General features: G+C 39.3%; 3 protein-coding genes across 3 annotated transcripts; 2 read left to right on the top strand and 1 right to left on the bottom strand.

Moving 5' to 3' along the window:
* Positions 1 to 1863: 1863 nt before the first annotated feature.
* LOC131787044 (uncharacterized) lies at positions 1864 to 8040 on the top strand. The gene is made up of 4 exons (XM_059104113.2): positions 1864 to 3565; positions 4417 to 4528; positions 5085 to 6765; positions 6877 to 8040. The coding sequence occupies exons 1-4, from the start codon at positions 1977 to 1979 to the stop codon at positions 7047 to 7049; spliced, it is 3555 nt and encodes a 1184-aa protein (XP_058960096.2). The 5' UTR covers positions 1864 to 1976; the 3' UTR covers positions 7050 to 8040.
* A 4394-nt stretch (positions 8041 to 12434) lies between these two features.
* LOC131787083 (major facilitator superfamily domain-containing protein 6-like) lies at positions 12435 to 14744 on the top strand. Its single transcript, XM_059104156.2, has 2 exons — positions 12435 to 13761; positions 14192 to 14744. Exons 1-2 carry the CDS (start codon positions 12435 to 12437, stop codon positions 14374 to 14376), a joined length of 1512 nt encoding a protein of 503 aa, XP_058960139.1. The 3' UTR covers positions 14377 to 14744.
* Positions 14584 to 16601, bottom strand: LOC131787045 (major facilitator superfamily domain-containing protein 6-like). Its single transcript, XM_059104114.2, has 2 exons — positions 16082 to 16601; positions 14584 to 16051 (listed from the first exon to the last, which is right to left on the bottom strand). The coding sequence occupies exons 1-2, from the start codon at positions 16444 to 16446 to the stop codon at positions 14767 to 14769; spliced, it is 1650 nt and encodes a 549-aa protein (XP_058960097.2). The 5' UTR covers positions 16447 to 16601; the 3' UTR covers positions 14584 to 14766.
* Positions 16602 to 17114: the final 513 nt, after the last annotated feature.

Raw genomic sequence — 17114 nt, 5'->3', positions numbered from 1 at the left:
TTAAAGTTAAATGTTGTAGTTAATTTGATAAGTTAATTACAATGTTATTAACTGAGTTATAGCATCCCATTCGAAAAAGGATATTTTACATTTAACTTAGCGAATAATCAAACTAAACCACAACTTGGTATGAAACGAAATTTTTCCGAAAAGCTTACACCGCTATGAAAATTTGGCGGTACCCCCTATTCAGCTAACTCTTACGTGCTGCCCCTTAACCTATTCTCCTCGCTCTCATCGGTCAAGTTCTGTCTTTTTGTTGCACCCTTAGACTCATAACCTCACCATCCTGCCCGGGTTAATACGCCGAGAAACCAGATGCAAGAAAAGATATCTGGTAAAAACTTGTTTCATATTTGAAATGGATGTCAGTATCCACTCGTTTACTTGAGTGTATTCTTAATGTAACACTGAAATTGTATTGAGATTTATTTTAGGTACTAAATAAGTTGCTCCGAAAGTACCTAAGAGTTAGCTCCTCGTTCAAATGCATGAAACCGGACTCTTTTCTTTATTATTATTCGACCTTTCCCAGGCTCTCACGGTCAAGTGCCTTAAATCATTATTTGACATCTTCATCAAAGCGAGAAGTTCCAAAAGTGATCGATCATGACAATAAACCATTTACTTTGAGTGCTGAAGGAGTGCTTTACTCTGAGAAATCAAATGATAAAAAAAGTATTCTACTGGGTACTTAGGCAAAGTAGTCAGCTCTCTAATTTCAAGTTACGCAGTTTAAAGTGATAAATTTCACAATAACAGGTGCTGGTATTCTGTTCGGATTGAGTGCTTTCATTGCTAATTATGGCTGAATTGGGAAAACAAAAAAAAGCTGTAACTTGAGTTAACTTGAGTTAACTTGAGTTAAAATTCAAAGAAGTTGATAAGCCAATGCAATACGTTTCATCAAAATGTATTGCAATCATTAAAAATTCGCTGGTTTTAAGACCGTGACGAAAAGGAAAAGAGACCGCGACCACCTGTTGAAAACTCAGGTGGTCTTGGCCTTGTCGTAGATGCAATTAATAGCCGAGAGAAATCGAGAAACTGAAAGTTTGTGTTGAGGCGCAGAACTCATAAAGGAGCTAGAAATGCAAAAACCGCGTAAAAAAGAACACTTAAAAAGCGAGCCATGTTGTCCAAAATCGGATCGAACCAACCTATTATATAAAGGACGCCAGGATCATAACAGTCAATTTACCACTGCAGCCAGTTTTATAAAGCTGACAGTTGGGTTGTAAACACTCAAATCTCCTATTTCTTACACCACAATCTAGTACAGTTTGTTAAAATTTTCCTCGTCGGGCACCACTTAAAGGTCTTTGACCTGAAGGGTAACACGATAGTCCGAGAAAATTCGCTTTCCAAGTTTAACTGTGGTTATTGTCGGAAATGACTTATCACGAAAAAAAAACTACGCAAGTCAATAATAATTCACCCCTGCACTCTTTAAAGGAAAAATGAACCCCTTGGTGGCAATAAAAATTATTTAGTGCTCGCGTCGGGTAATTTTAGATCTACTATGACCAAGAAAGATCAATAAAATCAAAGCAACCACTTCGAGTGACCATCCGTTATAAAAGGAAACACTGACATTTCCAAGTTCAGCGTTGATCTCTCACTATCGGTGTTCTCCTCACACATTCTTAAACATCATTATGGAATATATTGAATAACGTAAGGGAGTTTATCTTCAGGGTGCACAGGCTAATACGGTTTGAGCAACGATTGGTGTTGCTCAACAACACGGCACCTGCACGGCCTTGAACATCAAAAATTCAGATGTTGTCACTGGACGGCTATTAACTGACGAATTGACTCAACGAACACATGTTTGACAATGTTACGTGCGTAGACAGGAATTTAATTTTTGTCCTTCTGTGCGTGAAACCTTGATCCACATTTACGGATTCAAACACAGTATTTTATATCATATGATTTAGGGAATAATACACTGATGCTAAGTACTTGGAGAAATGTCCAGTGAAGACAAGAAAGCGATTGCTACCAATGAACGCAACGAAGAAGACAAGCAATGTTGCCCGAATGTGAATCGGAAACTCTTAATTCCGAAAGCGTTTTACTTCTTTTTCTTTTCTGCCTGGGGATCACTTTTGCCGTACTTAGCTTTGTATTTTAAACAGCTGATGCTTTCACCGAGCGAAGTAGGAATCCTTATGGGCCTGAAGCCGTTTGTGAACTTTCTTGTTATTCCAATATGGGGCGCCATAGTGGACAAATGTCAAAAGAGTAAAGTGGTTATGGTTATTTCTATCATCGCCTTAATTACATCCACTTTCACTCTAAGTTTGGTTCCTGGACCAAAAAAGAACAAAGTAGTGGTTAAACGGTTTTGTAACATGACTGCTCCAAGATATTCTAGCCTGATTGACATACACAGACCCGTTATTGATAGCCCAAACTTGGAGTTCCCCGAACCAGGAATTGACAAGATGGTGGATATTGGGAAAGGTCAAGAACACTATATGCCTTTCTTTTACAAAGGCCCCAAGCCTTGGTCTCTTGAACTTTTCATCAACTTAGACGAAAAGACCACTGTTAGGGTAGAATTGGATACAACACAGTGTTTTATGACATTATTTTTGATAACCTTTTTCGGTACTTTGATTTCTGCACCGACGTTGGCTTTGGTCGACACAGCCACACTACAACTTCTAGGCTCGGAAACTTACAAGTACGGCATGCAGAGACTCACGGGATCGATTGGTTGGGGTGTCGGTGCTTTCGTCGTCGGCGCCTCCCTTAAAACGACCCACCAATGTGGTAAAGATAAAGACTACGAGATCGTAGATTACGTTCCCTGTTTTTATACTTTCGCTGGTTTAATGTTTCTGGGCTTGATAACGGCAACGCAGTTTAAATTTGAGGAGAAATCGAAGAAGTCAAAGGGAGCAAGTCTTAGTGTTGGGCTGCAAGCTTTGAAAAGTCCAACATATCTCATGTTTCTCTTCACAGCGTTATATTTAGGCTTTTTGATGGCATTTATAAAAACATTCCTTTTCTGGCATCTCAAGGATCTGGGTGGAAGTCAGCTACTTTTTAGCATCATTTCCGCAGTTAACTGTTTCGCGGAAGTTAGTATGTATTTTCTTTCCGCCAAACTAATCAAACGAATTGGTCACGCGAAGGTTTTATACCTAGGACTAATCTGTTACTCAATTAGATTGTTCTATTATTCAGCCATTCCAATCCCGTGGATGGTCCTGGCTGTTGAGTTACTTCCTGGTATAACAACAGCAGCAGTCTGGGCTGCTTGCCTCTCCTACGTCAGCATCAACTCGGGACCTGGCGCTGCCACAACAATGCAGTGCATTTTGCATGGAGTGCACTGGGGCCTCGGTTACGGTGCGGGAGAGGTGATTGGAGGCATAATGGTGCATCATTACGGTGCGCCGACGACATTTATCATTTTTGGTGTTTTATGTCTAGTTATCTTAGGCGCATATATTTTAATTAACTACTTCTGCGGGTCCAGAGATGGAAAACAAGGCTGCAGTGCAGACTCTGAATACTCAGAAATAAGTGACGATGACAGTAAAAGATAGCTGTAGTGGAATAAAATGAACTCCAAAGAGAGCTTTTTGTGAACGTTTATAACTTTCCTGATAATCTGCATTTTTGGAATATTTCAGCAGCATGGCTTCTAGCCACATTGAAGAAGCTTGCGTAATTTACTGAGGGAAATGTCTGATTTGTACAACCAACGTCAGACGCCCTATCAATAAAACTGAACTCAAGAAGAGTTCTTGGCGCTAAGTTGGTATTGTAAATCATTGCGCTCTGAAAACATCGAAAACTATGTGGTATTTAACTCCCTCCAAATCCATTTACATCCTTTTTATTGTTACTAAACATGTATCTTAGAAATGGGGAAAAATTGCTTAAATATACGGGTAGGGAAAATTGATGTTTCAATAGGAAAAAAACATTTTATCAGACTAAATAACGCCAAACTTGAGTTTACAAGCAGCCTTAATAGTTTTTCTTCAAAGCTTGCAACGTTAATTCTACCCCAAAATAACACCGTGAAGCATTGAGCATTGAACTTGTTTTAACAGATATTTTTTACAGACAAATTTTCATATTTGGAAATATATCGCAAAATGTATTAGAGATGTAGGAAGTTATGAAGACAAACAATTACAACTCTTGAATGAAAGTGATACCGGTGCACCGGTATCGCAGAGGTCATGGGTTCAAATCCCGTACAGGCCTGAATTTTTTTCAGGCCTTATTTTCACTACTGCCTTAGTAGTGCACATTACTGCGAGGATCACTTTCATTCACGTCTTTATCCGCAGTTCAAATATATGACTTTCATATATTCTTAACCATTTAATTACAACTCTGATTACTCAAAAGACAACCAATCAAATAAACGTTTTTATGATACAGCTCGACAAAAGAAGAAGTTGTGACCCCCTCGGTCCCAGCTGAACTTGCACCCAAAGAGTCCAGTTCCCAAGATTCGTCGCATAATTTATTCCCGAACACCGTTTGGTCGCATGTTAGAGGAGACTTACAAGAGTTGCCCAAAAGAGAAACAAACCAGCTCAAAAATTTCAAGATTTTATGCAGCATTTATTTCAAATTTCTTTCTAGCTCTGCTTAGATTAGCTGAGTAACAACTAAGACTACTACCAGCAAACATTTTTCATTCAGGCGAGACGGGTATGTAAGTAATTACAACAGCTTTTATTATGTAACTAAAGCTTCGCTCAAATGCTTTTTCCGGATGACAGAAGGCCATGCTTCCTTCAAAAACCTGAAAAGTGATTTGACTTAGAAGAGATACCTCATCTGACCCTTTAACCTATGCATTGAATACACTAATTATTGAACGAAGATTTGTGTGTTTACTCAAAAACACAGGCGTCTCGAAAAGAGGTATTTGTTTCCCTCAAACCCGCAGTAACCAGTGATCCACCTGCAAACAATCACTATTCATCTAATGCACACTTGAACTTGCACGTGCATTCGATAATTTATTCATCACGTTTGACGACAAAAAGTTCAAAATCCTTGTTCAAAGCTACTCTACATTACCGAATAGACTATATTAGAGTACAGTACACGGTATAAAGACAGTTATGGCAGAAAATGCTCCGGATGAAACTCAAAAAGGTCATCATGACATTGAAGAAAGCGAGAAAAAGAAGGAAGGCTGTTGCGCTGTCAATAAGGTTTACTTGGTTTCCAAAGGATTCTATTTCTTCTTCTTCTCTGCCCAGGGATCATTGTTACCCTATTTGGCCTTATTCTTTAAACAACTCGAGCTGCCTGCACGTCAAATCGGAGCAATTACAGGGATTAAACCTTACATCGCTTTCTTCTTCATTCCGTTTTGGGGATGCGTCGCTGATAGATTCAAGATAGGAAAGATAATGTTTGCTATCTCTATGATCGCTGTCATAGCAGGCATGGTCGCTTATGCTCTTGTTCCCATCAATATCTGCGAAACAGAGCCAACAGAAGCTCACAGTAAGCGAGCCCTCTCACAGGAGTCCAACAGAGCGACCTACTCATATAAACTTCACAGACGTTCCACCTGGTATGCATCATCACAATCCCCAGTTACCAAATCAACAACCAACATAGATACACAGTCAAGAGTCGTTGATATAGTGGAACCAAAAAAATCAAGATCAAAACGAGTGGCTCTTTTCCTACGGAGGCACTCCCACATACCTAATCTGATACAAAAAGTATCCCCGATAGGGTTCAACGAACAAATGGTAAAATTTAATCAGCTAACCGGCAGAGCAGCGCGACGAAAACGGAACAATTTTACGACCTCCTTGGACAGCGTTTCAGAAATGGCTGACGAGTCCCTCGAGGAAACGCCTTGGTCTCAGTCAGATATGATAGCCTTGCAAGACCAGAAATCCAAGAAAACTCTATCCAGAAAAAATAAATTTATTTTCCTCTATCTGTTATTAGCAACAATTTTCACCACCCTATTGTCGTGTCCTAGTCTAACACTCGCGGACACAGCAACTGTGAACCTATTGAAACAGAATGGCGACACGCACAAGTATGGTAAGCAGCGAATGTGGGGTTCCGTTGGTTATGGATCCATGGCATTTCTAATTGGTGCTGCGGTCAGCAGAACCCACCTGTGTCCTCCTGGCAGCGCAAGAAAAAAGGATGTCAACTACTATCCATGTTTTGCCATGTATGTGGTGTTTAACATCATTGCTCTAGTAGTAGGATCGAGATTCGAATTTGGTAAGAATGGTAAACCAAATAACAAAGAAACTGGTGGGGATCCGAAAACAACAGAAGATAATGCTCGTCAAAGCAAAGAGACGACTGGAAGCGGTAACCGAGGCATAATAGCGGGACTCATGCTATTGACACGACCAAGACATGCAATGTTTTTAATTACCGCGTTCTATGTCGGCATTACCATGGGTTTCATCCGGGTATTTCTATTTTGGCACCTGAAAGACCTGGGTGGCACTCAGATTCTCTTCAGTATCATGACGGCAATCAACTGCGTTGCTGAAGTGACACTTTATTTTCTTTCTACGAAGTTAATTTCCTTTCTTGGCACCGTAAGGGTGCTCTACCTGGGGTTGACATGCTATGCCATACGTTTGTTCTACTACGCATTTGTTACCAATCCTTGGACTGTCCTCCCAGTTGAACTGCTGTCTGGCATTACCACCGCGGCTGTTTGGGCTGCCATGATGTCTTACGTGGGCACTCACTCTGTAGAAGGTGCCTCTGTGACTTTACAAGGTAAGTATCGTTAAGTTATAGAAGAGCTTCTCCATTTATCAAATTATTATTAGCAAATTTTCCTCTCACGGTGCAATTCAGTTCATTCGTTTCCTTGTATATCCTTGCTAGGTATTTTGCATGGTGTCCATTGGGGTCTCGGTCATGGATCAGGAGAACTCATCGGCGGACTGCTCATAAGCAGCTTTGGTGCTCCCACTGCATTTTCCATATTTGGATCGCTGTGCCTAATTTTAATGGGCGTTTATATTTTAGTTAACCGTCTGACAAATAACTTAGAATGAATTGTACTTCACTGAAACAGCATCCTTAAATGAACCGGACATATTCGAAAACTATTAACAAATTCTCACCAAATGAGATTACCATGATGTAAGCCACTTTAAACATTGCACAACATTTTCAGGCTTGATAGACAACAAATTGGCATCAAATTTGATAAATTCTGGTCCCAGTTGTATAAAGGGCGTATAACGCTATGTAACGGATAAATCGCTATCCAGCGGATAAGTGATAGCTAAACGTATAGCGTTATCCACCTGGTAGAGTTTTATCCAGTAGATAGCGTTATCCAATCTTCGAACAACCGGGGTCTGGTTGTTAATTCGTTTCTCTAAAAGGGGCTTGTTGCAGTTAATCAAGGCTTTGGTTTATTTGATACTGAGAGGCATCATCGAATATTCTTAGAGCGAAAATGTACTTCCGTACATTCTTGTTTCCAAAAAAATCACAGAGGAAAGTTAGTCCTTTTACGAACTTGAACGAACTTTGTCTGCGGCATATTGTTTAGGATTCATCTCTGCTATTCTCTGCCCGTCCTAAAGCCAGTTCATATCACTTGCTTTGTGGTCTTTTTCAACCACCTAACCAGTCTCTATGGCTGGTCTGACAAAAATAAAGCGTGGTAGAAAGGCAAACACGCAGAATTATGAAACGGAAACACTTATCTCTCCCGATTGCAAAACAAAACGGTGTCGTAGAAGTGTTGTAAAACCCTAGGGATAGGCACATTCTGAGTAAATAGCACGTTAAGTCGAAAAACTTTCTAATTAAGTCATAGACGATTATGATGTTAGTTTCCTTGCCTCACAAAGCCATACAGGGGTAGTCATAAACGTATTCTGGCTGCACAGGATGTAAAGTTATGTCACAACATTTCATTGGGCCAAAAATGATCACGGCATTGTAGTTTCGTCTTTACAAAAGTTTTCTTGATTTGAAATTATTTAAAGATTAGGAATAGTAGCTATTAAATTGAATTCGATTTCGAGATTTTGTTCTTTCCTTTCTTATCAAAATTTTCCAGCCAAATCGTGAAAATAAAGTCTCGATAACTATGCTTATAAGGCGCTCGGAAAGTTAAGTTACAATAGATTGTAGTCACGATAAAGTATCAAGAGAAATTTAAAAACTTTTGTGATTTTAATTCGTTAAGTTAAGTCGCTATTAAGAAATGGACTACTTGTCTCTCCGGTCCTAAAACCTAGTCCTAAACCTACAGGTTCAATTCAAATTCCGAGAACTATTCCCAAGTTTTCCGCTCTGAAATAGACATTGGTAGTTTCTCCGGAGGGCTGAAATCCTGAACTTGCAGGTTCAAGTTTTTAAAAACTGAAGCTCTAAATACGTGTGAGCGCACTTTGATAAACTAAGGCTACCTTAATGTACCGGTCCATAAGATTCTGCGACCATACCTGATTGCGGAGACAAAACAGTTCCTAAAGCTGTGATTAAAGGACTTTAAATTCTGTGAAAATCGCTCTGATATTGAAGTCAAGGATCATATGCTCGATTTCAACACAGTTGTTGGTTTTGTCACAAAAAACGAATCAGAAAGTTAAAAGCGATTTGTTACACTGACTGGACTCAAGAAAGTAGGTTATGGAAAGTTTTTCAAATTGGTGTCGATATAATTAATTACTGGTTAAAACGATTTCAGCTAAATGATGGCCAAGCATGATTAGATTTTTGTAATGATATAAAATAGAAATGCTTAAATCGTAATTTGTACTAAATCTTGACTTATAAAACAACAAAGTTGACACATAATTTCAGGAAGCTCTTTTAGACACCTTAAATGTTGTTTCTTTCGAAAATGTTGCTGTTTGTTTGTTTTTCTGTTTTTGTTTGTATGATCGTTTTAAGGTTGATGGCCTTAATAATTTTGAAAATGACCGTTCCATTCCACGCCCTCCCCTCCCCTGGTTCATTCCTAGTTCTACCTCAAAATCTTTCTACATTTTCAGTATAGCTGAAACGTATTTATAAAGCAAGAATTTGGTGGAAATCTTGAGTCAAATCCTAACTCAAATCAAATCGTTATCCTCTTGACCTGCCAGTTCCGTTTACTCACGGTATTGACTTGTTGCTCACCTATTTGAACAGTCATCACTATGTTGAAGAGTACGGCTGATCTCGTTTCATGGCAGGAAATAACGCATGCTTTACATGTGCACACGCAGTAAAGGGTTGTTAGGATTACTCTTAAAGGAATTACTGATAAGGTGCATTTCAATCTAGTGTCGAAAAACCAAACCCAAAGAAATCGTTCAAGCAACCAGAGAGAAGAACCGAAAATCAGGAGCTGGTGAGAACTCGAGGTAAAAATAAGCAAAGTGTCTCAAACGCAAGAAATCGTGTGTAAGCCAGGAACTAAAGATTTTAGTTTTGTGTCTGATTGGTTGAGATGACGTAACTTATCTAGACCAAATTTACAATTTTTAGTAAAGATAGAACCATGGAATTGCCGGTCATTTTTAAACATCCTATCCAAATTTTCTATAAAACCTTTCCATTATTTGTCTACCTCCTCATACTTACATGTTCTTACATGTAATGAAAGAAAAGGTTCTATGCCTCTAATTGCATATTGATTAACGGCTGTTTTCAGCGTAGACTACGTCCCAGTTTAAATTCTTACGCGAAAAGCCACGTATTTCTAAAAGAAATGTTGGGAAATATGGTGGATGGAGACTACGTAGCAATGAAAATGAAACCGCATCGAGAGGAATGCCTAAAGTAAATACATTTTTAGCTTAAGATGTTTCTTCTCTAGTTCTCCGATTGGCTAACCCGATCAGCGTGAAAGCCCTGCTCAATTATGCAATTACAAGTTTCCAAAAACATCTCTCAATTTGCCTAGCTTTCCACTCTGTTTAGGAAATTTATAGAACTGTTACGCCAAGCTGCATGGTCACAATAAATGTGGGGAATCAGATTCTTTCGGGCCACTTTCGCTATTAAAGAAGTATCAGGTTGTAGGGTAACGTTCCAATAGGTTCCGTTGTATCTGCTATTTTGAAACGTTTTGGTGATGGTCTTCAGAAATAATTTTCTCCTTAAATTTGGTTTCCAACTTTTAATACTTTTGAAAGTGCCCTACTTTTAATTATGTATGGTGTTTCTATGGATACACAAGCAAATATGTAACACGCGTTGTGATTTTCAGCTCATCCTCCGCTGACAATTTATCCAAAGATCGCTTTACAAGCTGTAATATTCAAGAGAATGCAGGGAAAGTATTTTTGGCTTTCTCACTTCTAACTAAACTTATGGGTAAGCGGGGTTTTACTACATACACATAACATACAACTCGGCAAAATTCCTTAATGTCCACATGATGTTCAGCTTTACACTCGACAACAATAATACGAGAACATCGTCAAGTTACTGAAGATAGTGGATTGTGAGAAAACATCATGTCTCTTGTGTGTTTTAGTTCTGACGAGACAAAGAGATAAACTTTGGCGGGAAGCACTTCCAATTGACAGAGTATTTCTCGTTTTTGCTGCTACCTGCACTTTTAGTGACGCAGTGGTGAATACTCTTACTCAATATCAATCTTGACAGGATAAACACAGGTGCAACCCCGCGGAAGCTGTTAACTGCCACCTGCAGTCCTAACACTTGTTCGAATTGAGACCAGCAATTACCGAGAAATGTTCGTCTAAATATCAGAAAACTTAGGAATCAGCCCAGGAATTAATTGGCTTAGTAAGTATATTTCTGTTTTTTCACCCAGTTTACCGGTTGGATTCTCAACGGCTCTCGAGCTCTTGTTAAATGAAATTCAGATAAAAAAGCAATGAGTTTACGTAAGAAAGTTTGGACTGGAGAGATACCTTCCGTTTGGTTAGGATAAGACTCTTAACATTTAGTAAAGTTAATAACCAAAATATCAATTATATAATTTCGTATACTGTTGTTTGGGAATGAAGGTTTGATAAGCTGGGGCTCAAGGGTTTCCGTTATGTGAAGCTGGTGTCAGGACAGGTTACTGGAAGGTACCGTTTCAGTCTCAGTAATTAGTAACTGACTAAGTATGTGAATGATATAAAGTTATTAAGATCTTGAGTTGTATGTCATATATTTCACTCTTTACTGGCAAGGTTTGAGCCCTTCTTTTTACAGACAACCAAAATATGTTAAATGAAGGTGATGATATTTCCTGTAACTCAGAAATCAAAGTAATATGTTCGATTATGATTTTTCTTGACCGTAGCACACACACAAAATTGAGGCTCCATAATTGGTATTCTGGCCATTTCTTTGGCTGATCGTGAGCTAAACTGTGATATGCTAGCCAATATGAAGGCTTATTTGACTCGCTGCTGGAATACCCTTCGAACTTTTATGAGGATGCTCCACCCATCCGTATAAATCCTTGCCGCTTTTTATACTACTTTTGGCTATCATTTGAGTTTGTTACAGCAGATTCAACAGTTTTGATTTCCGTCACATTTTGTATTTGTGAAATCATTACCATTTCCACATACAGTAAGAGGGTACCCTTAAGGATAACGACTAACAATGTAATGATCAGTCCGGTTCGTTGCGATTAATCAGCGAGCTGATGCAATGTTGAGATACTGACCTCGCGCCCTGCCCGAAAAAAACCTTCCAGAGAGTTATTTCATGTCTTTCTTTGCAGAACTCACCCTCGAGGGTTTAACATTCCTTCTCGGCTACTTAGCCACACAATTGAATTCCACAACTGCCTACAAATTGAGAAGTACCCGATGGAACGAGAATCCAATAAATGTTCGGCTAGACAGTGGTGGCGTTTGGACCAGATGCTGCGATAATTCCTTCCTCGTACTAAAAGAGGAAGGACGGCGGGAGAGGCGGAGAGTAAGTTGCACAAGTAAGTTGCACAAGTAAGTTGCACAAGTAAGTTGCACAAGTAAGTTGCACAAGTAAGTTGCACAAGTAAGTTGCACTTCGTCTAGTGGAACGCCCCAGGGAAGGGAAGGAACAGATTCACTAAGCACGAACGAGGAGAAGCCTAAAATAAGGACCAGGTTTGGAACAGAGTAATGGTGGATATCTCTAATCTAGGACAAAGTACTTTTAATTATCTCTGATGTGGTTAGGTTTGCAAACGTGTATGAAGTAAGTCGCTGCAAAATAGTAGAAACTTAAATTTTCCGATATAAATCCATATGAGACTAGCAAACCCTATAGAGTTTAATGTGCATCCCACATGCGCACTAGGCCAGATTCAGATCGTTATTAACGGTAAAATCAAGTACGATTCTGTGTTCAAAAATTCTTAAGTAACGTAAGTTTTTATTTCCCATAAGCCATAATCACACTCTTCTCTATTGCTGGTTGTTTTCCTAGCTCGGCTGCAAGCTGCCAGTCAGAGCCACCCAGTTTATTTCATGAGAATGCCAAATAAAGAGAGTATCAGCTCTTGTCACCCAGATGAAGAATCTAAACAACACAGCGACAAATTCCTTCGCTACAATTGCTTGAACCAGAAATATATTGTTCCAAAGATGTTTTATTTCTTTTACTTTGCTGGACTTGGCGCCATACTGCCATTTTTGCCCTTGTTCTATAAACAATTAGGTCTCCCGGCCAAACAGGCCGGAATCATCTCCGGTATTCAACCATTCATATCGTTCGTATTTACTCCAATGTGGGGAGCGTTATCGGACAAGACCAAGAGGGGAAAACTGGTATTCGTGATTTCGTTCATTGCTTCAGTAGCTGTTGGAATAGCATTTCTGCTAACTCCAATGCCAACATGCAAACACAAAATGAGAGGAGACATTCATCGGGAATCAACATCTGCGAGAAATCAGTCTTTTATTAAAAACATGTATCAGTTGATATCAGAATCGCAGAATCTTTATCGATGGTCAATGGGAAGGGAAGAACAGAATGATTTTCTTGTACTCAGTCACGAGCAAGCTGGTCGCCAGAAAAAATTCGATGTATTTTTATACCTGCTGTTAGTCAGTTTATTTGGTACACTATTCTCGTGCCCAGGCCTTGCTCTTGGTGATTCTGCTGCTGTATGCCTCTTGCGGAGTAACAACGATATACATCAGTATGGAAAACAGAAAAGATGGGCCTCAATAGGGTGGGGTTTGGCTGCGTTTAGTTTCGGTGCAATGGTGAGTGACAAATATTTGTGTCCGTTGGTACCTGGACAAAAAAGAACTATTGACTACAGTTTATGTTTTTATGGCTCCATTTCATTGAAGCTTTTAGCTCTTTTTTCCGGGCTTCGGCTTGATTTCGGTTTAAACGGTACAGACAGTAGGGATGACACGGTAAGGGAAAAGCAAATTGGTGTTATGGCAGCGTTAGAAGCAGTGAGTCGTCCTCGTTACTTGGCATTCTTTGTAATTGTTCTTTACAGTGGAATGACTTTTGGCATGATCATGGGATTCCTTTTTTGGCACTTGGAAGACTGTTCTTCCCCACAGATAATGTTTAGCATAATACCTGTTGTGAGATGTATTGCAGACGTCATAGTGTACTCAGTGTCCCCTCACGTTATAACTAAAATAAGTGTGCATAATTTGCTATACCTTGTGTTGGCGTCTTATGTGGTGCGATTGACAAGTTATGTACTCATTACCAATCCGTGGTGTTACCTTGCCCTTGAAGTTTTGTCAGGATTAACTTCTGCAGGAGGCTGGGCAGGATTTGTGACGTATATTGCATATAACTCCGTGGAAGGAGCCCCTGCCACTTTACAAGGTGAAAACTTGCATTTCTGACTCCTGAGTTATGTGTTTTAAGAAGTACGTACACTTTTAGAGCTAAAATATATACCAGTGACCTGTCTTGATAAAAACATATACAAGTAGCCTGCCTTGATAAAGAGCGACTCTGGCAGTCAGACCAGTAAATAGGGGCATAAACAAAATAGTTGTCCGTTTATAAAACCTGCGAGGAAATGCAAAATGAAGCAAAGTATGGTTTAACTTGGTTTTGACGTGAAGCGACGTTCTCTTCTTTACAAGTCTGTTGTTCCATTTTAAACCAGTCATAAACTACATCTGTTGATGGAAATTTCTAATTCTTCAGTAAATTTGAATTGTTGTTTAAAAAACAAGGACTTTAGACAAACGACCTATGAAAGCTTTCTATCCTCAATTCACGGAGGCCATGTTGCTTTTCTCAACAGGTATGCTCCACGGTGTGTATCATGGAGTAGGTCATGGACTAGGGCGAGTAATAGGAGGTTTTCTCTTCAGTAGCTATGGAGCTCAAGTAACATTCTCTATATTTGGTGGCCTCGGGTTAATTATGCTATTGATGTTTGGGTCAGTTAACAAAATATTCGAAGATAAACCAAATGATCAAAGTTAATTAAAACATCATGTGGATGCTGTGCGTTCACTATGTATATTTTGGTCGCTTTCGTTTTTTTAATGTTTTTACGCAACTTACATACACAAGTTTGCAGAAAGCTCAAATATGTTGTCTTACAAAGACAATTTAGGCAGAAATACTCGCATTGGAAGTTTTAGTTTTAACCAGCTGATTATCTAACGAGGAAAAATTTTGCTTACGCCAAAGTCAGCAACCGGATGACCAGTTAAATATTTTGTTATTGTTGCTGTTACTATTGGAAAATATTTGATCAACCAATTTTACTCTGGAAAGTACAACAGTAAACCGACTTTAAAATTATAACCCATAATTGTATACCGGGAAGAATCCCAGAAATAAAAATGGAGCGATATAAACGAATATATCTTATGTTTTTGATTTGATCTTGTTTAAAAAAACAAATATTATAAGGATACAAAAGCTTATAAGAGCGTACAAAAGAAACAAAGTCTTCATTTCTGCGAATTGTACAAGAAATCCTCCTATAAACCCACCAGATGCGAAACCAAGTCCCATGTAAACTCCATTTAGAATTCCTTGAACTGTGTTTGGTGCTCCGGGATGCAACCCAACGTAAGAAACACACGATGACCAGAATGCTGCGGTGGTAATTCCTTGGAGTAATTCCGCGGGTAAAACTGCCCAGGGACTTTTCACGAAGTAGAAGTAAATAAAGCGAATAGAGTAGCAAAATAACGCGACATAGATAACATTGATGTGTCCAAGAAAACCGAGCAGCTTGTCCGTCACAAAAAACACACACACTTCTGCCGCACAGTTTAGCCCGTTCATCACGCTGAATAATAACTGTCCTCCCCCTAATTCGTGAAGATACCAAAATAGAAACGTTTCTATAAATCCCGTAGCTGAACCGCAAAAAAACGCGATGAACATGACAAAACAGAATTGAGGATTACGAAAAACCTTGAGCCCTTGGAGAATTTTTGGAGTTTTTGAGCCACCTGTGACATTTACTTCTTGCTCATCTTTGATAAAAGGCTGATCAAACTGAAATTGAGTTGCGCATACAAACGCCACACTCATTGCCACCGCATAAACGTAAAAACAAGGCATGTAGTTGATGACAGTCTCACCACAACGATTCGTGCGATAATTCGCGCTGACAGCAGCTCCGACAGAAAATCCTCCAATGCCCCAACCCAGAGATCCCCAGAGTCTTACTCGACCATACTTATGAGATTCACCGTTAAGATTTTGAAGCGTTACAGTATCTGCAAATGCTTGGGCTGGAGCTGCAATCGCCGTACCAATTACAGTTACAAGTAACAAGAATAGAAATTCCTTGGAGTCACATTCAACGTACTCATTCTCTGTTGCTATTGCGTTTGAAAAATCTTGAGGAGGCTTTGTAGCTGAAGGCTCTAATGATGCCACTTCCAGCTGATCTTTCCAGCCGTCATTGATCCTCAGGGCTTCCACTTCTTTGCCGTGGTTGTGTAAAGTAACGTTATAAACAGTCTTCAGATCTTTAAATGTTATAGGTAAGAACGGTACAGTTGTGTCAAGAACCGGCGACACTCTGGAAAAAAAATCGTGTTTTCTTGTTTGCTGACGAGTAACAGTGTTTGAATCGGAAAAGTTCCCAGTAAATTTAAGTGAGAATGTGCGACTGTTCGGCAATGAAATTTCTCTGTCATCACCATCGTTATAATCATTGTACTTGCTGTTGTTATTGTTGTAAAGTTTACACCACTGAGGTTCATCAGTAGTTGGAACTAATGACAATAAGAAATTTGACACTAACCAACCTAATACCGACATCAGAAATATAACCTTGCTTTTGCAAAACCTATCTGCGCATGCGCCCCACAGAGGAGTTACGCAAAACTGAATCAGTGGACGGATACCAATAAGGATTCCGTTTTGATGGGAAGATAATCTCAGCTGTTTGAAATAAACTGGTAGGTACGGAAACAGTGCCCCAATAGCCACGTAAAATGACGTGTAAAATGCTTTTGAGAGCCAAAGTCCTTTATCCATGCCAGGAAGAAAACTTTTCTTGCTACTTACTCTTGCTGCACTCATCCGCCATGAATTTCAAAGGTTTCCTAGATTGTATTATTTATCTCGAGAGCTCAGTCTAACAAATTAGAACTGAATGAATCTGTGGACGTCGTAAATGGTTTCCTTGCCTTGAATCTCAAGAGCGCTCTTCGATACTGGTTCAGATGATGAAGAGACCCTACTGTGTCTTATTTTAACATATAACTTCGATTATAGCTTTCCTTCATTTCTGATTACGGATGAGAATCCATCCAAAATCACAGCTTACTGACGAGAACAGTTCATTCCTTTGCGGAGACATCCAACAATTGCGTGTAATACTGTTTTAAATTGTCGACTGGTACTTGGTAACGCATGACAGAGTTTGATTACTAGAGAGAACCTGACATAGATTGTTCAAAGTACCTGACAAATCGTGTTTAAGGATTATGGCTGCTAAAATCCTGGTGATGTTAAAAACGGTAAAGAAATCTCCATCGACACATGATTTCGCTTCATATCTTCGCACTGTACGTTAATTTATGACCATTCTGGAGGGTTACTTCACGAATCCCTAAACAGAATCGCCACATCATGGCCATATCGATTCGTTTTTATCAGTAAACTGAGTTTTTAAGAAAGTGGAGGAAATCTTACGCAAATTTACATGTCTCTAGAATGGATAGGTGATATTTGATGTTATTTCACTA

Source organism: Pocillopora verrucosa, chromosome 10, assembly GCF_036669915.1.
Source record: "Pocillopora verrucosa isolate sample1 chromosome 10, ASM3666991v2, whole genome shotgun sequence".
NCBI classification, from domain to species: Eukaryota; Metazoa; Cnidaria; class Anthozoa; order Scleractinia; family Pocilloporidae; genus Pocillopora; species Pocillopora verrucosa.
Note: the sequence above shows the minus strand (reverse complement) of the source record. Positions and strands in the feature narration are given on the sequence as shown.